Source organism: Pterocles gutturalis, unplaced genomic scaffold (genome assembly GCF_000699245.1).
Source record: "Pterocles gutturalis isolate BGI_N339 unplaced genomic scaffold, ASM69924v1 scaffold16025, whole genome shotgun sequence".
Taxonomy (NCBI): domain Eukaryota; kingdom Metazoa; phylum Chordata; class Aves; order Pterocliformes; family Pteroclidae; genus Pterocles; species Pterocles gutturalis.
Genome location: NW_010146133.1, coordinates 1,706 through 24,367, shown reverse-complemented (window position 1 = coordinate 24,367; position 22,662 = coordinate 1,706). Strand labels below are relative to the sequence as shown.

The window sequence follows — 22,662 nt, the reverse complement described above, 5'->3', positions numbered from 1 at the left end:
ATAACAATAATAGTTTATGCAGAGAACCAGAACTTCTCTTTTTCTTACTCCACAGGTGCCTGGCACACTGACCCTATTGATCTGTGTAGGATTTGCACTGTGGTCCATTTATTGAAGATGTGAAGCAACGTCAAGTCCGAGATTGGAATTACTGGCAGACTGGAGGAAATCTTAGTCCTTGTGATGCACATGGACATGCTGAATTATAAGTAATTCTAGCTTCTTTTGCCCTCCCCTCCCTTCCCCTTACTCGGTTATCTCAGGGTTCATAGAGATTTCAGTGGTTTGCGTGCCTGTAAGTTTGGAACAGAAGTGACCAAAAATGGGGGACCAGCAATTGTATAAAACTAACCACACTGGTAACAGCAATGAGAACTTGTACTATCAACAACACCAAATGAACTCCCTTCCATCTCTAAATCATACCTATGGGACATCTGTTATGGATGCTCCCCAGGTGTCCCCTCTCTCCCCCCAGTTTCCCCAAGATTCAAGAGACAGTATAGCTTTGCCTGCAGGTTCAAAAAGTCTTGGGTCAATGGATACATCTAGACAGACCAGTTGGACGCATTCTGGCTCAGGAAACCATGTCCCGGTGAGGAACAATTTGAATAATCAAAGCGCAATGTGGAGCCCCCTTGGGCAGGGGGAATCCCATGACGGATACCAATATTCTTACTCTCAATCCAGTGAAAATCGATCGCAAAAAATTACCAGTGGGGTCCTACATAAATTGGACTCCTTTACACAGGTGTTTGCTAACCAAAATCTGAGAATTCAAGTTAACAACATGGCTCAGATTTTGCACACCGAGTCTTCGATGGTGGATAATTCTGGCGACAGTGCGCTCAGGCAGCTGCTGTCCCAGAAGCCGTCGGTTGAGCAACAGCCTGTAACTTCCAGCGTACAAAGATATCAACCAGTGCCACAACAAACACACCAGAATTTTGCAAGCACACAGCAAAAGCAACAAATGCAAGTCATGCAGCACCAACAGTTGTACTACGACTACCAGCAACATTTATCGCAAATGCAGATGCATTCTGCGTTTCAGCAAGGACAGACACACGTTCAACAAATGCAGTCCCAGCAGCTCTTACCGCAGCAGATGCAGCACTTGCAGCAGACTCAGTACTATGCTCAGCAGCAGCAGGGACATCAGCGGCTCTCGATACAGGAGATCCATCAGCAGCAGCAACAGCCAGTTCGGCAGCAGCAGCAGCGGCAATGTCCAATGCAAATAGCTCAGTATTACCAAACGCAACCTGTCATGCAGCAGTTACAGCAACAGCAGCAACAGATGCAATTGCCGCTTCCTCTGTATCACAGGGAACCCGATCCAAAGACTATGCATGAACCACACCCGTACCCTCAGGATCCAAATCATCCTGTGCAGCTTATCCAGTTGGGAGCAGTGCCTCAGTATTGCTACCAAGATCCACATGAGCAGTACAGACACTTGTACCCGCAGAGTTTACTGCAGCAGCAAGATCAGCAGAAGCAATACTCAGGTGAGAGCAGAGCGCCATCTCTGAACTCCCATGTTGGCCTCACTCCTCCAGAGACCACGGAGGATCCCATGCAGCAGGAAGTTAATTCTGTAGGTAATGCTGTCCCTCATCGAACTCTTTTGCCACCCTCGGGAGTTCATCTGAACAACAAAAGCTCTCAGCAAGACTCTCCCAGCACCACGTGGCCTCAGGTAGGTAATATTTTACATCCCTGCTCAGGCAAACTTGGTTTGCTGAAGAATAACAAGGTGTGGAAATGAAACAGTTGCAGGAGAGCTGGAAAGTTAGGATGTGAGCAGTGTGCATCACTGGGATGTTTTGGGGAACTGTGCTAAAAGACTTCTCCTGTCTCCATCACTGGGTTGGTTTCAGGCCAGGCAGCACAGAGCTTCTGCCACTGCTTTCCTCCCAGGAGGCTTTGGGAAGTCCTGCTTCAGTTTCTGGGGAGGAGGGACCGGGTTGACAACAAAGTGCTCTTCCTGGTTTTTCAACACCTTAGGGCTTGATTGTGCAGGAAGAGCTAGTCAGCTCACTGTTTCCAAAAGTAATGCTTATGGGTCAGAGCAAAGGCTTCAAACAGCAGGTGAGTGTAAGAAAACTTGCACTAGCCATGCTCGCAGAAGCTCTGGTTTGGTAGAGGAATGGAAGACTCTCAACTCAGAGGCTTTTAATATTAGTAAAATCACATGCAAAATGCAGACATAATGCTTTGAAGACCTTCATTTATGCGTTAATATTTCCTACAAAATTCTTTTATCTATTTTTCCCCTCTTTTCCCCTCTCCTCCTTTGATAGCAGGTGCAACTGTCAGATGGCAGACTGCAGCCGCTGTCCCCAGAACAAAGGTATTTTTAAAAGATTTTGTCTTTTTTTAATTTAAATCTGAGAAGTACAAAGGAGTGCTGCAGTTTAGAGGGAGGAGAATGCACTCTGGGGAGGTAATAGATGTTGCTCTTCGAGAAACATCTTTAGTTTTGTGCTTTGTGAATTTAAGTTTGCATGATTTCCAGCCTTGCCCTCAGCAATAAAATCAAATAAATGCTTTGTCTTTCAAAAAAAAAGAAAGAGGGAAAAAAAAAAAGGAACCAAAGCAAAAGTAGGGGAGCAGTTTGCTCTCAGGGTTGCATTTGTAAGGGAAGGGATGTGTGGTTTGGATTTGTATCTTTGGCAGCAGGGATCTTCTGTTTTTCGTAAGGTCTCGCCTCTGAAGGGCTGAGGTGTCCTCCAGCATGGTTCTCTACCATAAGTAGGGACATTGTGTCAAAGTACTTGTTAACCGCTGTCACGAGTGAGGAAATGTAGGTCTGTCATAATAGATCTCGTGGGTTCTCAGACTTTTCCATACTGAGGGACACGTTTTGGTGAGCGTGTCCTACTCAAAACTTTCCTTCTCCCCATCTTGGAAGCAGCTGGTCTAGGTTATTGCCCACATATTCCACAGCACTCACCCTGTGCTTACTTGTGGCTTCATAACCATCTAGCTGTAAAATTTTGTTGACTTCCTTTACGAAAAAGCTTCCTCCGCAACAAAGGGAACATGCCAAACTAATGTCTCTTCTTCTGTTCCATGCTAAAAAAAATGAAAATAAAAATAGTGGCCAGAACAGCGAAACACTTCCTGAGAGAGCTGATGTGAAGAACAAGTTAATGTGTTCAGTATGCTTGAAGGAGTTTAAGAGTTTGCCTGCTCTAAATGGTCACATGAGGTCACACGGAGGAGTAAGAGCATCTCCTAACTTCAAACAGGTAGCAGTTCTTTTTATTTCAGTATTTGGCTCTCTCCTTTCCGTGTTGATGTTTGCTTGCTTTGCCATGCTTTGCTTTGCTGTCAAAACTTGTTCTTCTCAGCTCTGTTTTCTTATGTCACACCCTGCGTAAGTAGAAATACACATAATTCTGCTAGTTTGTAGGCCAGAAGTCTTGCTTAAAGTCAGAGACAGTGGTGGAGGACAGAACAGCATTTGTCCCTCTCTGTTTCTCTGCATGTTATAAAAACATTCAACAAAGTCATGTCAGGAACATCTAAATTTTTTTTTTATGTTCATTTAATATATTAGAAATATCACGAACATCAAGTCTTGCTTATTTTCATTTGGACTTCTTGGATGACTAAGGGATGTTTATTGGAAGCCTTCCCAGGCTTTAATTGAAGGAGCAGGATTGTTGAATCTTTGACAGCTTTCTTCCCAAGTGTTTTAGTTGTGTAGGTATCAACAAATACCAAACCAAAAACGTGAATTTGAATTGTTCTGCATAAAAATAACTTGCCCCATCTTTCCCTGTCCTGGTATTTTAGAAACTCTGTTCTAATGGGGAATACCACAGGAAGCCAAAGAGCTACCAGTTTTACACCTTGTCTTTGTTTTTAGGCAACTGATGGGGAATTCTGTCTTTATAGTGATAAAAAGGGCGTGTGTTTATCTCCACTCCTGCAGGTTATCTTGTAAAGATGCTTAATGTGGCTATTTAATTATCGAGGCTGAATCCTCTGTAAGAGTCGTAAGTAACCTGCCAACTTTGTTCAAGGCAAATACAGAGTCCGAGAAGCAGCACTGTTTTGTGTTTTGTAACCCTGGCCACTTCTTTTCAGCCACAGTGCATACGTTGCATAGTGTATCGATCCAGAAGTAGCCCTCCCTTGTGTGGGCTGAAAGCCTTTAATTGTCTGTACAGGATGAAGGAGAGAAACCACCACAGCAGCCGCTGCCTAAAGAGGTGGATAACCTCGCGCCCATCGTCATGCCAGTGTCTGTCCCTGTAAAGCTTCTGTCACCTGAGCCCAGCACACAGCCCTCTGCCAGCACTGCCACAGTCAAAGACAAGCCTGCCAACTCTGTGTCAGATGATGAGATGCCTGTTCTCGTGAAGATGACTTACTCTCCACCGTGCAGTCCAAAAGTGGCCAACCCCTGCTCATCCTCTGTGAGTGCTGCATTTCTTGCCACTAGCTGTGCTGTGCTTGTTAAATCCCTTTGCTTATAGTGTCGTTCCTTTCTAAAACATCCATATTTTAGAATATTTTCTGGAAGCTTAATGATGCCTAATAAACAAAAAAGGCCTGTAGCATCGCAGCATTTCTTCCTCAGTCCTTTGAAAATATTCATTTTCCCTTTGCTAGGGAATCAAGACTTCAGCTGAAAATAAATAATTTGAAATTGGAATGCGATATTCTTTTATCTCACTAGAACAAAGGGATTTAGCATCTTTTTACTGGTTTTTTTTTTTTTTTTCCTTTTCAGGCTGCTTTGTTTTTATGTTATTGCTCAAATTCAGCAGTTTTATTTCTTCCTGGTTTTTTTAAAGTCCGATAAATGTGCTTCTCATTTCAGCTGTAGATTAGGAGGGCACTGTGCAGTGCTTACAGTGTGTGCTTTAAGCCAATATGAAGCTTGCTGATTCAGAGTTTTGCAATGAAGTCATTTTTTCCCTTTCTCTCTGCATGCATCAGATCTAAGGGTTAATCACTGAGAATTCTGATGTAGGAAAAATAGTTATGCTTAATTCTTTCATTTGACACATAAAAATAAAATTGTCAGGCAGCATGAGGAATTGATGAGCGCTTGAATGAGATGTGAGAATGCTCTTTATTGTTTTCCTGAACGAAGGAAATACTGCTTCCTGGAGCAAGCAGTATTATTTATTTCACATTCCAGAGCAGGAATAGATGCTGCTTATTCCTTCAAATCGATGCTTGCAGACTACGCCATGATAAGAGGTTACTGGGAGTAAAAGTACTGTATGGTATTATCTGTATAATGCAGAGAAATACTCCTGTGATTTTTTTTTTTTTTTTTTTTTACCGCTTCTCCTCGTCTGATGGCCAAATGAAGGAACAGCATATACATAGCATTGTGGGTGACTCCTTACAATATTTGTGTGTTTATCATCCCCCTCCTGAATCTTCACTCAGACATACACATTAGTTTTAAATATATATAAAATCTTTTACTCTCTTCCTTTCAGACAGAGGTTTTACACGTAAACTTCCACTTTATTGTGGGAGCCAGAATCTCACAATACTTAGCTTGTAACTCAGCAGTACAATTTTTCTGTCCTATTTCCAGTTTCTGGAGAGAAAAGGGACAGTATTTTCTGAATGCTTGAGCTCTGAGTGGGAGATGTTCTCTAGAGACATCAGAGTAGGTGGCTTGGGCTTGTGTATTTCTGCAATGTATGTAAAGTGACTGTGATTAAATCTGGCAGTGTTTGGCTAAATGCACATTCATTCACCCAGAATTATGCTTGCAGTCTTTGTTATTGCCCAAGCAAACTAAAGTCACACAGTTTCTTCTCTGGATCTTATCTTTTGTATAAGCAGTAGCATTGGAAACATTCAAAGACCAAAAGATCTGCAGTTCCCTCTTCTGTGATGGGATTGTGCTATTGGAGACTCTTTTTTAATAGCAGAGGACTGGAGCTGTATTACATTTATTTATACTGTGCTTTGAGCTGTCCAGAAAAGCTCTCACAAACTCATGGAATCAGTAAAGTGAAACAGCAGAAGGAAACTATATATGCAGCAAGGCTACAGGACAATGAGGTAAACCTAGCAGTCAAGTGGGGTCCATCAGGATCTACACAGAGTGGATCTATCAAGGTGGGGCAGCAGGGGCTACATAGATGCATTCAGTCTTGGATAAAGGGTATCCTGGAGCTTCAGAAAAGTATTGGGGTAATTCTGCATTTAGGGCCCACGGACATCAAGAGCTTCTTTAATGTTCAGTGTGATCTTTTTTGAAAGTAGTGTTGGCATAACCATGCTGAGGCTAAGATATATACTGTTGATGAAGCAGCGTAGGAGATGGAGGTGTATAGAACTTCTAAGGTGTTGTCTTGATTGCATAGTTTCCTTTACACTAGTGAGAGAGGAGTACCAGCTCTTTCACATTTAAAGAGCAGAACAAAATGAGCCCTTAGTCAAAGACTGGGATCTGGTCTTCTGGGGCAGGGTGTAGGTTTTGGTTTGTTTGCTTTTTCCTTGAGTTTAGGGTGGTTTTTTTTCCCCTTTCTCCTCTTTGAATGATAAATGTTTGCCATTGTGACATGGACTATGTCTCTGGTTACAGGTAACCCTCACCCTTTCACTGTTCTGAATGTCCATTATCAACAAAATTCTCTGTAAAGCTGCATTTTTTCCTGCAAAAGGAAAACTCTTCTCAAACATAGTTTTTTTTTTGAAAGAAAAAATGTCAACAGCTGTTGGAGAGGATACAGCCATGATCTAACTGAGAGGACAGGACCTCTGTAATAGAAAACATTTCCACAAGCTGGAACATATTAACATACAGGATAAAGGGTGACAGTGCTAATGCTCCTTTAATGTGATTTTTCTTGGGTGAATATGATTCTCAAGAACCACCCATGGTGTAAAGATATATGTTATCTAAACATACGTTGTAGTGATTTACTTTCTGTAGTAGTAGGATTGACCAGATGATGCAGACATTCTGGAGTAACCCTATCTGTCAAAAAATGTCTTCAACTTTCCAAGTTTATCCTAAAGAAGATCTACAGTCTGAACACCTGAAAGCAGTATATTTAATACCGTGTTCATGTACCATCTTCTGTGTGTTCTGAAAGCACAGCCTGAGAACTTGTTTCTTCCTACCTCTTCCCCCAGAAATACAGATTCTAAGTTTGCACAAATTCTGTGCCTTCTGCTTCTGTGGACTCTAGGTTTTATTGTGAAATGATTTTTAACATTACAATTATAGAATTATAGGCATGTTAACATTAAAATTCTAGAATTCTAGGCATGTTACAGTGTATGAATTTTCCAGGTGGTCACGTACTACTCTTTTTCCTTCAAGGAAATAAGAGAGTTAAGTTCAAGATTTGTTGCAGCTGGACTGTACTCAAGCTGATGGGAATGTAGTGATAAGAAACAAAGAATTTGAATTTATTACATTTTTCTTCCTTTCCTGCTGCTGAGTACTGCAATAATTTCACTGAGCTCATGTGTCCTTCCTAGTCAAACAAAATAAATGCCTTGGAAAACATCTCATGTAAAGCTTCTAATAAACTGTGACTGGGTAATGAAGTAACTCCCAACAGCTTGAGTGTGTTCAGTGCAGAGAGAAGTGCCCAGGGTGTTCTGGCAGAGCTGAAGAAGGGTGTCCGAGACTCATGGCCTGGGAGAGCCCCTCTCAGCACCTTCAAAAGCTGAGAGCAGCCTCTCCATGTCTGTGCCTGTGGCTCAGCCCTACCCTGACTCAGAGGGATTGTTGAAGGAGGTGAGGGTAATTTGTCCTGGCTTTTTTCACTCCCCTGAGGTTTCTGTGTAGGACCAGATACTGTACTGACCAGGCTCATTATGGTGGTACCTGAATAACTGCCTGGTGGTAACAGCTTTTCTGTGGACATTGCCCTAAGCTGTAGGGGAATGTGTGCAAACCATATTTAAGCATGCCTAAATATAAAGTTCTGCGTGTTTTCATTTAGGAAATTAGCAAAAAACCTCATCAAAGTGCTGCAAAATTGGAAGAAAACTTCAAACCATTGCAGGACAAGAAGAAGTATCGACACAGACCTGAACCTCTCTTCATACCTCCTCCTTCCTTCAACTTCAGCATGTGCCACTCTGGTGCCACCCTGTACCAGAGTCAGCTTCGCTCTCCCCGTGTCCTTGGAGATCATCTGCTAGACCGAACACATGAGCTCCCCCCCTACACTCCGCCACCGATGCTTAGTCCAGTTCGGCAAGGATCTGGTCTCTTCAGCAGTGTTATCACATCATCTCATAGCACCTCGCATACTCAGCTGCCACTTACTCCACTGACACCTACTCCACGCGTGCTCCTGTGTCGGTCTAGTAAGTGTTGCATTTACAGAGTGACAGTATGTAGTAAATACCGCTGTCCTCTCTTCTAGCGTTACCGCATTGATGATTTTCACATGTGCTCATGTACATGGCTGGTAAAGGGTGAGTGTCAGGAGGATGGAGCCAGGCTCTTCTCTGTGACATCCAGTGATAGGACAAGGGGCAATGGGTTCAAGCTGGAACATAGGAGGTTCCACTTGAATATGAGAAAAAACTTCTTCACGGTGAGGGTGACAGAGCACTGGAACAGGCTGCCCAGAGAGGTTGTGGAGTCTCCTTCTCTGGAGACATTCAAAGGCCGCCTGGATGCGTTCCTGTGTGATCTGATCTAGGTGTTCCTGCTCCGGCAGGGGGATTGGACTAGATGATCTTTCGAGGTCCCTTCCAATCTCTAACATTCTGTGATTCTCTGTGGTTCAGCCACTTGACAGGAAAAGTCCATCTTTATCAGGGTTTTTGCCTTGAATTTTGTAGAGGTGGTGTTAAAGCATAAAGTGAATAAAGGAGCCTAACCAGTGAGTAAGACTGTGATCTTTCAGTGTGGTCTGCCTCAAGAAAGGATCACCATGCCTCTCATTGCATTAGGGCCTTCGGAAGTGGAGGGAAAAGACCTGGTTTGAGACCTGGGGTTCATTTTAAGTATTTGTTGTTCGGTACTTCACAAGAAAAGGTGTCTAATCATTACATGATCAGGGCAGTAGAAACCGCTGCAAGTTAGGACATTTTTGTTGCCTATAATAACTTAGACTGTTCCTGTCTAAATATTGATAAAGGGTGATTTTTCCTTAACAGACTGGAGTAATGTTGATGTTAGTAGGGAGGTGGCAAGGCAGCCTTAGAAGGTGGAGCATCAGCAGCGATAAAGTTGTTACCAAAATGCCCTTTTAAAACTCAAATTCCAATCTCTGTTTCAGATAGTATTGATGGAAGTGTCATTCCAGTGACTCCTGGGCCTGGAGAACAGACTGTTGAACCGTAAGAAAAACAATATTGTTTTTGTCATTGCTTTTATAGGCTAGCTCCAGCCTACAGCGTTTGGCCTGAAGTGTTCTGAACTGAGCAGGTAGTGTTCAATGGCCTGAAGTCACGTTGGGCTGGATGTGTTTAAGGTTGCTCTGGATGGTGGCTGAGGACATTGGGAGCAAAGTGGCTGTGGGAGATGTAGATGTCATGGCTCAAAAATGCTAGGAGAGGGAGGCTTGGTGGGAGCCATTGAAGGTGAAACAACAGTTAGCGATGTCTGGGAAGAGGGCCATGAGGAAAATGTATGCTGATCCGGTACTCTTCCTTCTGTATATATATTAGCTGTGGCACTTGGGAGAGGTGTTACCTGGTAGGTTCCACGGGGCAGACTGCAAACAGCATTGTACCTCAGCAGTAATGTCTATTTCTGCTCTTTGAGGAGCACCATTCTCTATGGAACAAAAAGTTGTTGTTTCTGGCATCTAGCCTCTTTGCTAGTCAGCAGGCATGTAGGCTAGCTTGGGTTGTCTATAAGGTACAATGTCTCAGTTTAAGTTGTGTATTGACATTCTTGTTTCCCCCCAAGAGATTCTCACTGATAATCAAAATACTTATCCCACAGAGAGTAGAGCATTGCGTAAAGCAATCTGACACAATTTCCTGCCACTCCAGTGTAATAAAAGTTTTGTTAGAAACAAAGGGAGCACTAATGTGACTTCTGTTTTTTCTGCATGTTGAGTAGTTTAATATTTATTTATTTGTCTTTATAGACGAATCAATATAGGGTCCAGGTTCCAGGCTGATATTCCTGAGCTGCAGGACAGATTGCTAATGGAGAAAGATGTGCACAAGGCTACTTTGGTGTGGAAACCATGGCCAGAACTGGAGAACAAAGTCTTCCAACAAAGAGGTACAACGACTTGCCATTTTAGAAGTTCATGTGTCAACCTGTGCCTGGTGAAGAAATTAATGTTGATTTCTTATGTGTATACTGTACAAAATGTTCAAGAGCGTATTAATTACTGAGCGTGCAGAGCGAGAGACCAGAACTGCATGTTACAGGTTCAGAGTAAAAACATTTATATAGTGGCACTTAAAGTGAAGTCTGGATGAACTGCTTTCTGGCAGCCAAGGGGGAAAGATCATTGCTGGGAAGTGGGGTTTTTTTGTGTATGGAACTGCCTGATAAGGGCAGAGGTCACAGAGGAGCGGCAGCTGATGTGTGAGAGGAAATGTGATGGGCTCAGTGGCTTCTACCAGTCCTGAGCAGAATTTGTTCCTGCTTCCAGTACGTTTCATTTCTGTACCCTGGCTGGAGCCTTCTTGTCACAGCAACGTCACTGGCCTGTGCAAACCACTGCTTCACAGCCACATCCCTGCTTCTGGCTCTGCAGTAGCCTGTCCCATCCCAAGGATTCACTCTGCAAATCCCGTCACATCCCTTCCTCAGTGAGTGATCCTAAAATCAGGAGATGAGGTGCTGGGGAGAGAGAGTGTGGAAGCTGCTGTCCTGAACTACATTGTCTTTGAGTAGTATTACACAATCCTTGGCTCTGAATGTTTGACTGACAGGCTACTGTATTAGCAGTAAAATGTTGACTTGTTTCTGACAGTGGAAGACCTTTTAAGCATGAGCTGTTCCAGTGTGTTACCTGGTGGAGGAACTAACTCAGAATACGCTTTGCACTCTCTCTTTGAAGCGAAAGGAGATATTATGGTAAGATAAGAAGCTGAAAGGGAAGATAGAATCCTCTTCTGCAGATAAATTAGCATGCTTTATTAAATGGATTTAGATATGGTTATATAAAAAAGATTTCTGATTGATTCGCAGTGATGCTTTAAACATCCTGTAACATTTTTGGGGAATGACTTTTCCCTTTCATTCTCTAATAAATTTAAATTTCAAAGCAGTGCCTCTCTGGAGGCTTACTGTATATTTCATATAGATAAGATTACTTAGTTTATAGCCTTGGGGCTTTGAATGTCTCCCAGTGCTTGCTCCAGCCCTGATATTTCACAAGCTTTATATTTGGTCAGAGAGCTTAGTCCTCTTCTAGCCCTTATAAAAACCCTTTTTTGCAGCAGCAATCACATCTGCTTATTTGTTCAGATCTGTGAGGTAATTGCACACAGTTCTCATATAAATAATGCATTTCAAATATTTGCATTAGTTTAGTGATTGGAATGTTATTAACTAGGGCAAAGCATCAATTTTGCCCAGTGTTAGGGGAAGACAAGGCCCTGCACCAGTTCCTGGAAAGCCAATTTAAAACAAAATGCAACAGAATACAGGGCTGGAATGAATTTCACTGGGTTGTCTAATACAGTCGTATTTAGCTTGCATCCCAGTTTCCTTAGGCTCTGTTAGCTGTATCAGAGGGTCTGAGACAGGTGACTGAACTTACTGTCAAGATATTAAATTTCTATACAGGGGGGTCTGCATTGTCACGGTAAAAAATTTAGGGATCCACAAATCATGTGTCACCCTAATTCAAAGGAGAATTAACTGTACTTGCTGTCATTCCTGACAGATGTTGACCTAAACAGATATTCTAAAAGACTTCACCCTATAAATATGAATGCTATCAAACCAACCATTAAATATTAGTATTAATTAACACTATCAAATCAAACACTATAAAAGTATTTGTATGTGGCAAGCAGAAGGGAGGGAAAAGCTGGAAGCTGCTAAGTAATAGTCACGTTTGTGCTAATTAAGGCAGGACAGGTGTGCATTAGCTGCTCTTCTGTGAGGTACAGTGTTAATGGGCCTTGGAGTTGTATAATTTGATTGATTTTGTATGACAGAAGAGAAAAAAAGAGAGAAAATTAATTCATATCCTTGTACCAAATAGTCTTCTAAATGCAGTTGTATGCAGCAGCTGACTGCATTTGCTAATTCTGTTTTTCTCTGCTTTTTCATTTAGGTTACTCTTGAGAAGCTGCTGTTGAGAAAGCCAGTGAGATTGAAGTGTCATCCTTTGGCAAATTACCACTACGCTGGTAAATTCCCTGCAATCTCTGTACCTGCTGGTTATAGTCCCAGGCTGGCGTCCCAGGCTGGAGCATGGGCTTGCGCTGCACTCTCTGCTGTCTGCTGCAGGGATGGCAGCCTCTAAGAGAGGTGATGTGGACAGTGCTGAGTGGTAGTTACGGAGCCTTTTGTTTGTCAGTTTTTCACCTGACTGACGATGTACAGAAGCTTTGCATCCATGTTGCTGTGCAGGGTTCTACAGATTTAAAACTGCCTTGAGTAGTTTTTTTCCTCTTTTAAACTAAATTTTAATTTGTTGATCTCCTTTTAAAATTGCTGCTACTCGTAGATTATAATTTACTAGCAGCAAGGTTTTAATTTTCTGGTATGTAAATGTCTGCCATCATGCATTCCTTTTCTGAGGTGATGGTGTATGATAAATGAATATGATGGTCATAAGCATTCTTGCGAAGAGACACTTGCTAGTGTCTTCGTACTGAATACAGAGCTTCTCTTTGCATGGATCTAGCTAAAAAAAAACAGGTCTGGAATGGTGACCTCTTCAACAAACACAGCAAGAACTGCGTTTTGGTGATGAAGCAGAAGTAGCCTGTGAAATAGACAAGGTGGTGTTAAGCCATTGGACTTGAGTTACGTCACCTAAGCATAGGTGGTAAATGTCTCTCCTCTGCAGCTCTCCATGTTATTACTTAATGCTTTGTGATGGCTAACAACTGTTTGGACACACAGAATAGGGTTTTACGTGAGAGATTTAAGAATTCATCTCCAGTTTTGGCTCAATACGAAACAAGCCAAGAATCTTCTGGTGGTCAGTCAGTCAATCACAATGTCCAGTGTCACATAGTCATTTCTAGTTATAGTTGTTGTGCCACATAAGTACAGAAGCAAGCTACTTCCTGTAGCAGCTCACAGGAAAGATTCCCAACTAACAGGGACTATTTTGTAAAGCAACTCCTTAACCCCTTGGCCTGAGAACAAGAACAGAAACATGTTTGATGGCAGCTGCTAACGAGAATGAATAAATGTGACGATCAGGTTTTGAGTCTTGTCTGGGGGAGTTGCCTTGTGCCTTTGATAACAACTCTGTTGCAGCCCAAAGGGTGTACATGGAGGTGGGTGGAGATGGAGGACATCAGCCAGGAACTTTGACCAGGGTCTTTTGTCTGAAGAGATGACACCAGATCACATATGTGAGACAGTCTGGGCCATGAGAGCAGGAAGATGAGGAGATACCCCAGCAGCCTCATTCTCAGTGACAGATCTAATTAGCAGAGCAGATAAGAAATTTCTGCCTGTGTGGTGGAGGAGGAGGAACAGCCTTTACTGAAGCAACTTCACAGTAGTTTCAGAAAGTGTTTTATTGTGGTGCAGGGAGGAGCCAAGAGAGACTGTTTTGTTTAATCTTTCACATGAGATGATGCTAATCCTTGTTAAATATCACTGAGATCTCTGGACATCACTGTATCCCTATTTCTTAAGCAGGAAAGGAAATTTGATTCTGCTTATCACAGCATGAAACAAAATACCACCAGTCTGGATTTAAGTACTGTAAAATAACAAGACAAAGCATTACTTACTAATGCTCTTGAATGCAGGGTGTGATTGCAAATTACACGGACAGCCATGCTCTAGCACCAGGCAGGACCTCTTAAATATTAGTCTATTTGTGGTTGATAATCAGCCACTCAAGGCATATGGGAATCTCTCCCAATCTAGCATGTGAATAGCTTAATATAACTTCAGGTGGCATTTGTTTGGGTTAACTCTCTTGGCTTTCTGCTCCATACTCAGAAATCACAGCTCTCAGGCACCGCCACATTTAAAGGTGGAATAGACCAAAACAGAGCATGGTGCTGATTCATGATAATTAACTGATACCACAAACAGTAAATATCCAAACTGATCCTTAGCATTGCCCTCGAATGAGGGTACAAGCAAATAGCTCACCTTTGAAACCTGTTGACTTGTGAGGGCAACAAGTTGTAAAACTTGAGTTTTTTCAGTTGTGTGCCAAGAGAGCTGGGCATGCTGACCCAGGGCTGCTTGGAAGAACACCCTAATCTGTCTGTCCTGATGGCTTACCATCTGTCGGGATGGTGTTTTAGGGAAAAGAGAGGGAACACATATCTAACATAAGAGGAGCGCTGTTGCAAACACTGGGGTTGTTCTCACTTGAACAGTGGAATTTCTGAGGTCTGAAGTTCTGCAGTGAGAATTGCAGGAGAGGTAGTCTCTGAAATAATGTGCTTTAGGCAGTCTGAAAACTTCTTGTACATACTGTGATATAGGGTGTGGATCAGACACAGCATATGCTGTATGTGATGGATTTGAGTCACTTCTCAGGGGGAGCTTCCTGGGGGTGGCTGTAGCCCTCTAGAAATGCACAGATTGGGCCCAAAGCCCCCAAATTTATAGAATATATTTATTGTCAGTTAATCAGCCAAAAACAATATGACAGGTAAAACAAAATGTAGAATAAATGTCAGGTTTAAAATTTGATCTGTATTCCAAAGTCCAAGATTCTTTCTTGCTGCATTGCAGATATCTCTCTATACACATTCTCTATATCTCCCTCAAGCTAACAAGAGCAAAAGCTGGTTTCCCAGCAACCAGAGTTAAAAACAGCTTTTCTTCTGTTTCTTTTCCTACACAGGATTTATTCTATTAATTAGGTTACTTACAATTAACCCATATAATCTTATAAGGGTCTCTGCTAATACCACAGCTATTGGGGAAACTCAGTAAGGCCTGAATCCTCCATAGGTGTACAATAAAATTAGTTCATGAAAGTTGTGTTGTTGTTTTGGGGGGGTTTTTTTGTTGGATTTTTTTTTCCCTTCCAGTAGAGTGGGGTAGAGTCAGAAGAGCATGATTAGAGAGGTTTGCTGAAAACTAAAACCTCTCCTTTGGTGTTGTCATGCTTTTTTAAAGTTATATTTTGGCATAGTAGAGCATACTGCTGGGCTGAATCAGTGCATTTACCCCTGCCCAAAGGGAGGGTAAATGCAAATGTCTGGCAAGTTGTATAAGAAGGGAATGATGCTAGTTCAGAGTGGGAAAGATGGCAAGGCAGTGTGTCAGCAAAAAGATCTTTGGGTGATAACAGAATAAATAAAACTCGTGGCTTGATGCCAGTGCCTTTCTCTGATGCTCAAGAGAGTGTAAATCTCTGTGGAAATGACTAATGCATGCTTATATCCAGTACTGGTAAAGTCTGCAGAAAAGTTAATTTTGTAGTTTTCAGCATATGACAGAGCAGTGAGATACCTGCTCTAAGCTTGTGAGCCTGGGAGTTGGTGCTAAAAAGCAAAACATTTGCAGTTAATTAAAAATTATATATATTTTAAATAGACATAAGTAACCAGCAGAGTCCAATACTATGCATGGTGCCAAGCACAAGTTAATTGAATTCAGTGCAGAGGCAAGCATTTCTATGGAGAATGGTAACATTGACAGGAATATTAAGGATTTCTTTTGATAAAAGTTTTAGATGTTTCAGAAACCCTCAGACTGAAGTAGAATCTTCTAAGAGCGTAAGTCATTTCAAAGGCATTCGCTTTGCAGCTTCTTGCATATCCTTCCTTTAATGTATGTAGTGCTGCCCACTCTTTACAAACAGGACACTGCTGTGATGCAGTAGAGCAATCCTGTGTTCCTTCTGTTTGACTAACACTGAGGAAGCACAAATTCATTTCAATTTAAATGTTGATTTCATATTTTCATGGGCAGTTAGGCTGGTGAAGGAAACACAGAATAACAATATTTGAAAGTTTTCTATACAGCGTCCATTAAATGATCAGAAAGCACTTGTGCATATTGCAGATTGCTACAATCACTATCTACTTGTGACCTCTAGCACAGAGGATTTAAGTGTCTAATCTCAAGCCATGCAAGTGAAGAGCGGCAAAAGGACCTTATAAGAGTTACCATGTGGAGAACAAAATGATAGATGAACTTAATGCGTAGCTGAATGTAAAGTGGCGTATATGGAAATAAGCAATACAGGCTTTATATATGAAATGATGAGCTCTGTGGTGATACTTCTCAATTAGAGTGAGACCTTAGGATTATAATGCTAGGTCTATGAAAGCATCAGCTCTGTATTTTACAACAGCCAAAAAAACCCCCAAGTCAAATGTTAAGAGGATAGAGAACACGGTGATGCCACTGTGCAAGTCTGCGGGTTGCTTGTATGTTGACTATTATGTGCCTTTCTGATCCCTTCATCTCTATATAGGAATATCTTGGTACTGGAAAAGGTTCAGAGAGGGACAGCAGTAATGACCAAAAGTGTGGGAGTGACAGAAAGGACATGCAGTCCTGAATAGCATGGAGATGATGGTTGAAATTGGGTTCACTTTCACTTGAAGAATAAAAGGTCACCCAGTGAAGCTACTGGGATCCAGGAAATAAAGAAAAGGAGTTAGTTCTTCATGGGGAGGGTCTACTGATCTGTGAAACTCCTTGGCAAAGGATGTTTTGGGTGCAAGAAGTTCAACTGGTTGAAAGGAAGAGTGGGTCAGCACTTACAAGGATAGTTACTATATAAGCAAATTGCAACAGACTCAGGAAATCCCCTGCGCCGAAAGTGGTCAGAGGTTAGGAAAAATTAGGGAGAGGCATTGTATTTGCTTGCCCTGATCTTACTGTTTCCTAGGCAACTGCCTGTGACCGCTGCTGGAGACTGAATACTGGTTAGATGGACTCAAGGCCTGAGTCAGTACAGCCATACGTGTATTTGGGTAGCAGCAATCACTAGCATGTGGTCGAGGTTTCCCAGTTTTTGTTTCAGCTACTACATCAACGTGAAAGTGGAGGGGTTTTACTGTTTGTAATGAATTCACTCTTCTTTTTAAGGCTCTGACAAATGGACGCATCAAGAAAGGAGGCTGTTCAAAGAGGCATTGTCTACCTACAGCAAAGATTTCATATTTGTACAGAAAATGGTAAGGTTATTTTTGTTCTTTCAATTTTTTTTTTTCTGTTTGCTGCATTTTATTCCCTTTCATTTTCCCTTCAGTCCCAGAAAAGCTTATTGCAGGCATAGAGGCAGCTGCAATTGCAATAACACCGTTAGGAGTGGTATATTCCATTTGGTGTACCTACGCATGCAACTGCAGCACCAGTAAAAAAAAGAAAACCAGTTAAAAATAAAAAAAATAAAATCTGTTCCTCTTGTTATTATATGTAAAAGTTTTCACACCTGGAATCCAAGTCACAGCGTTCTATGTGTGGGACAAGTATGGTGCTCCGCTTGGTGTTCTCTGGCAGTTTGTTAAAAGGTACACGAGTCACTGTCACTGAGCCTTGTGCCAGGAAGGGTTGAAACCTGTTAATGAAGAGAGAATGTGCTTGGGCTTAATTTTCATGTTCTGCCACAAAGCAGAAGAGGCCAGGCGTATATATCTCAGGGCAGAATACCTTATTTGTTACGTCCCGTGTTGAAAAACGTTTGGGTTCAAGGGAACCAAGTCTTTAATTCCTAGATTTCTCAATGTTATTGTATGCTCAAACTACAAAAGTATATTCTCAGTCATTTTCTAACTACTGTCTAGAGAATCCCAGAGAAATGTACTGAAGCTGAAATATTCAACACAAATTTGACTGAAAAACAATAACTAAAAAAATTATTCTACAAGAGTATTCCTGTTGTAGTCGAACTGTCTTTTTTTTTTTTTTCCATTTGAATGTTTGAGGAATAAAGCCTGCCTCTTGGAATATATTAAAATTATGTTGAATGAAAGCAAAAAAATGGAGATTGGTCTATTTCTGCGATTACTTAACTACAGGTTAAGTCTAAGACGGTTGCACAATGCGTGGAATACTACTATACCTGGAAGAAGATCTTGCGTTTGGGACGGAAACACAGAACACGTTTAGAGAAAAAAAGAGAGGAATGCCTGGTAAGTCAAAAAGATCTTGGAAAAGTTCAACAGTTGATAATTTTTATGTTTGTCCTGTTTTGAGGAGAAGGTTGAACTAGATGCCTTAGGTCTCTTCCAACCAGAATTATTCCATAATTCTAAATTATGTTCTGTATGAGCATTCTCTGACCTCAGCTACACCATGATTTTGTGTTCCTGGACTGTAATGGGATAAAAGTGTTTTGACTATCTAACTCAAATCCAGCAATTATGGCTTTTGCTACTAATAAAGCAGGTGAACATCTGTAAATTATTCCTGTGCTTCTTCGTGTGCTCCTAAAGGCTGCTCTAATATTCTAGCACAAATACTATTTGCACAAATTGGCAATGCAATTTTTTGTGTCCAAGGTCTGTATTGGTCTGTATTACAGGTAGTCCGAGTAGTCTGGAGAGATGTGGTTGGGTTTTTTTGGGGTTTTTTTTTTTGTTTTTTAATAAGTCATTTAATTTGACTATGAATGTATTGTATATTGCATGCTAACAGTTGGGGGAGAGTATTGCACCTTGGCATCTGTAGATCCTTGGAGCCACAGCTCTGTAATACAGATGGAGGGTTTTGAGCACTGCAGTTGAAGCTTCGTGAGCTGTAGTTTGTCCATTTAGGGTTGGTAGTTCCAGCAAGAGCAGAAGTTAATTCAGGATGGGAAAAAGTACTGAAACCTGGAAGCAGACTTGACTAAGCATCATGTGGTTCCAGTACTGTCTGTCTTTGACCACATTTCTAGTATTTCTTAAATGCACTATTTCAGACAAGTGGAGAAGAGGAAGTGTTAGAGGAAGATGAGGAGATCGAAGAAGACAGAAAGGAAGAAAGGGAAATGCAGAAGTCTCCTGACCCACCAGCTATCCCTCTTGTTGGACCTATAGATCTGCCTGCCCTTCAGAGTCTTTCACTTTCTTCATCCTCCTTCATCTGTGAAATGCCAAACTGTGGTGCTGTACGTGTGTTCGTTATCTTTAATAGCAGGGGGGTTGTATACTAGTGAATTTGATTTCTGGAAATCAGGGGTTTAGACTATTCCTGGCCAGTGATATCTCTTTAATATCTTTGGACAAGTAATTTTGCCTGCTTTTAAATCCCACATCACAAAATATAGGCAATACGCTGATCTGTACATAAAACTGTATCGTGAAATGATGTATTGATTAAAAATACTATATGGTAAGCTCTGATTACCTTTTTGTTATACAACTGTAATAACAGAATAGCTCACTGGTTGGTTTTATTATGACTAAGTTTCTTTAATTCTAGTGGGATATAGCTGAGGGCAGACAGCATTTGACCAAGTAGATTTGTTTGTGCATATTAAACGTGTGCAGTTGTTCTATGGTAGTATGCATTCAGCATACTTCTTTCTGCAGTTCCCGTTCCAGTGCGGTATTTCTTTTTTTTTTTTTTTTTTTCTTCCTTCCATCATACTCTCCATCAGGTGTTCAGTTCCCGACAAGCGCTAAATGGCCACGCTCGCATTCACGGAGGTACGAATCAGGTGACAAAAACACGATGCACCATTCCAGGCACTAAGCAGAAATCTGGTACGCAGAGCGGATACTGCTCCATCAAGAGTTCACCTGCCCACAGCACAACAAGTGGTGAGACCGACCCAACAACAATTTTTCCTTGCAAGGAGTGTGGCAAGTAAGTCTGCAGTATCATATCACATTTGCTTATTTATGTTTCAGATGAATAGTGTTGCAACACTTTATTTTGCTGTAATAACCTCAAAAGAACAGTTTCCCCATAGATGACACATCATCCTACCAAAACGTTTGGAGGTTGGTTTGCATGATGTTTTGGATGCTTCCCCTGAAGTATTTACTCCCATTTTCCATTTACTTCCTAGAATTTCTACATCTGACAGTCCACCTTCATTACAGACTTGCATATGATAGTGGGCAACTTTGTTTCTCTGTGTTTCTGTGCTTGAGTTTGTGCATCCTAACCTGGGATTCCTTCACTTTTTCCCTGTTGTGCAAGATTGTAGTACAGGGAGAATTAGGATGCGCATAGATACTGAAGCAACTGTGGGAGCTACAAAATACCTCCATCAGAGTCTGAGTAGGATGTGCAAATTTAATAGTCTGTCCCTGAAATTCTCACTGTGGCATTGCAGACTTCACTGACTTATATTTCAGGACAAGGAAGCAAATGTACTGATAGGTTGTTGAGTCTTTTTTGGCTCACTTCATCAAAAGCAATGCATTTTTGTCTGATTTTTTTTTTCCCTTTAAAATTTAGGGTATTTTTCAAAATCAAAAGCCGCAATGCTCATATGAAGACTCACAGACAGCAAGAAGAACAGCAAAGGCAGAAGGCTCAGAAAGCTGCTGTGGCAGCAGAAATGGCAGCCACTATTGCGAGAACTACTGGGCCAGTTGGACATAGTTTGATCCCTCTGGATCACATGGGTTTGGTTAAACATGTTGAAAATGTTGGTGACATTGACGACGATGTTGTTCAGGAGCTGGGTGATGTCATGGAAGAGAACGAAGTCATGGATGCTGACCTTTTATTGGATGATGAAGATGCAGATCTACTGCAGGATGATGCTGAGTTGTAAATACAGTTGTTTGATAAAGACAGCTACTGAGCACACCCTGAATGGATCAATCAGGAAACCTGGACTGCTTGTTTATTCTCCACTGATTGTAAACTACCTGTTGAAAATTATAATTCTTTTATCCAGGTCTAGAAAAAAAAAAAATCTGCTTTTTTCCCTTTTTTTTATTAATTTGTGTTTTGGGGAAAAAATAAATAATTGGTACAAATATTCTTACAAGGTGTTTTTATCTGAGCTCATTTTGCTGATAACTTCCAAGGTCACTAATTACAGAAGTTCATGGTTCTGCTATCACATCCCTCCAGACAATCCCAGTAGGATTCTATACTCTTTAGCTCTTCCAAGTTTCATTTTAGCCCAATTACAAGAATCATCTTCACACACTTCTGATGGAACATTTTTTGCCTATACTGGATCACTTCCAGCATCTTCTAAGAGACTAAATGTCATCTCTGTTAAGGAGATTATTACGTTCTTTCTCTTTGTGCCGTCATTTTACAGGAGGTGGAGGGAAAAAAAAATCTGATTTAACTGTGAAATAATTACAGGAGCGACTGTATCATCTGTTGTATCGCAGTACTTTTTCAGTTCTGTCTTGCCTTAATGCATACATGTCAGGCAGTTTGTAAAAGCGTTGGTTACACTGTACATTTTAGAGCTTCCATTTTAGCAAGGTTTTGAGCTGCTGATTTTAAAATGACCTAATTCAAGGTTTGAAGAAAGAAGATGATTGTACTGTGGTTCACATCATCTGATGGGAACGCTGAATCAGGAACACTGCCTTGGTAATCAGATTGCACTGGAAATATATTTTGCTGTGACAATAAATCACACTGTTGAATAGCCATCTCAGTGGTTTTAGGAGAGCGTATGCTCGAGCAGTGCAGGAGCTTGCTCTCTCACCAAGCAAATGCAAGGAGACATTCTTGCCCGTGGAACAGAGGTTGATGGAGTATATGCCTTCAGCATGTCTTAGTTATTACTTGTAGGCATGAAATGTTATTCTGGTGCCATATTCAGCCCTCATCATTATGTCAAATTCAGATGATGTTTATTTAGTAGAATATACTCCAAAGGAGAGTTGACATTGTTGTTTAATTACTGTTTCTCCTCCCTTAGGCTCAGAACTCCATGTTGGATGTCTAACACCATTTATATAAATTTAGATTTGGTTCTATAAGTAAACAGGATCTCAAAAGAATTGTACCTTGCAGAATTAAAGTAATTCATTCTGGTTAATTAAGTAATTAAGGTTGAGTGGATCTTTAATTACAGAATATGAATACTGATTTTAGAGCTTTCACAGGCAGCAGCACTGATTTTCTTGTGAATTTTGCACAGAAGAGTATTGCTAATTTTTAAAAATACTTTATAAGACTGATTTCAGATCTTCCAGATTTCAGGGTTGTTTGGGTTTTTTTTTTTCTTATGGATTGGGTTTTGTTTTGTTGAGGGTTTTCTGCCACATTCGTAACATCTTAAGCAGGATGTGAGAGATGGATCTTATTTTCTACTGTCTGTCTTCTTTGCATAACTATGCAAAATAAGGGTAAACCATGACACTTTTGTATAGGAGTACCAGACCACACAGCTTCAAAACCAGTGGGACTCATTGGCAGAGGTGCCTTCTCTGTCAAAGCCAAATACGTGAAGCCAAATGACCTGAAGTTTCTACTTAAGGTCAAATGTTCTGATACTAAAGAACAATCCTTCAAGAGAATGGAAATCCCTTCTCAGTTTCTGGTTAGTGCAGTTCCTGTGTGTGTGGTTTGTCTTAGTGTTTTGGGGGGTTGTTCCAGAGGGGTTTTTTATTTGGTTTTGACCAGCAAGTGGAATTTCACTCCCTGTGCTGTATAAGGGATGATGTTCTCAATTCCTGTACCTGTGA

The 22,662-nt window shown here is 41.2% G+C and overlaps 1 protein-coding gene across 1 annotated transcript; it reads left to right on the top strand.

The window, feature by feature from the left end:
* Positions 1–322: 322 nt before the first annotated feature.
* TRERF1 (transcriptional regulating factor 1) lies at positions 323–20,986 on the top strand. Its single transcript, XM_010085627.1, has 14 exons — positions 323–1,702; positions 2,307–2,356; positions 3,107–3,257; positions 4,185–4,433; positions 7,953–8,322; positions 9,246–9,306; positions 10,065–10,204; positions 10,908–11,011; positions 12,222–12,297; positions 17,147–17,235; positions 18,079–18,192; positions 18,963–19,151; positions 19,644–19,852; positions 20,453–20,986. The coding sequence occupies exons 1-14, from the start codon at positions 323–325 to the stop codon at positions 20,772–20,774; spliced, it is 3,504 nt and encodes a 1,167-aa protein (XP_010083929.1). The 3' UTR covers positions 20,775–20,986.
* Positions 20,987–22,662: the final 1,676 nt, after the last annotated feature.

Bases quoted from the DNA above. Each gene is read 5' to 3' on its own strand.
- TRERF1 (XM_010085627.1), top strand. From the start codon at position 323: ATGGGGGACCAGCAATTGTATAAAACTAACCACACTGGTAACAGCAAT. The intron at 17,236-18,078 runs GTAAGGTTATTT...ACTTAACTACAG, and splicing joins TCATATTTGTACAGAAAATG to GTTAAGTCTAAGACGGTTGC. The intron at 19,152-19,643 runs GTACGTGTGTTC...ACTCTCCATCAG, and splicing joins AAATGCCAAACTGTGGTGCT to GTGTTCAGTTCCCGACAAGC.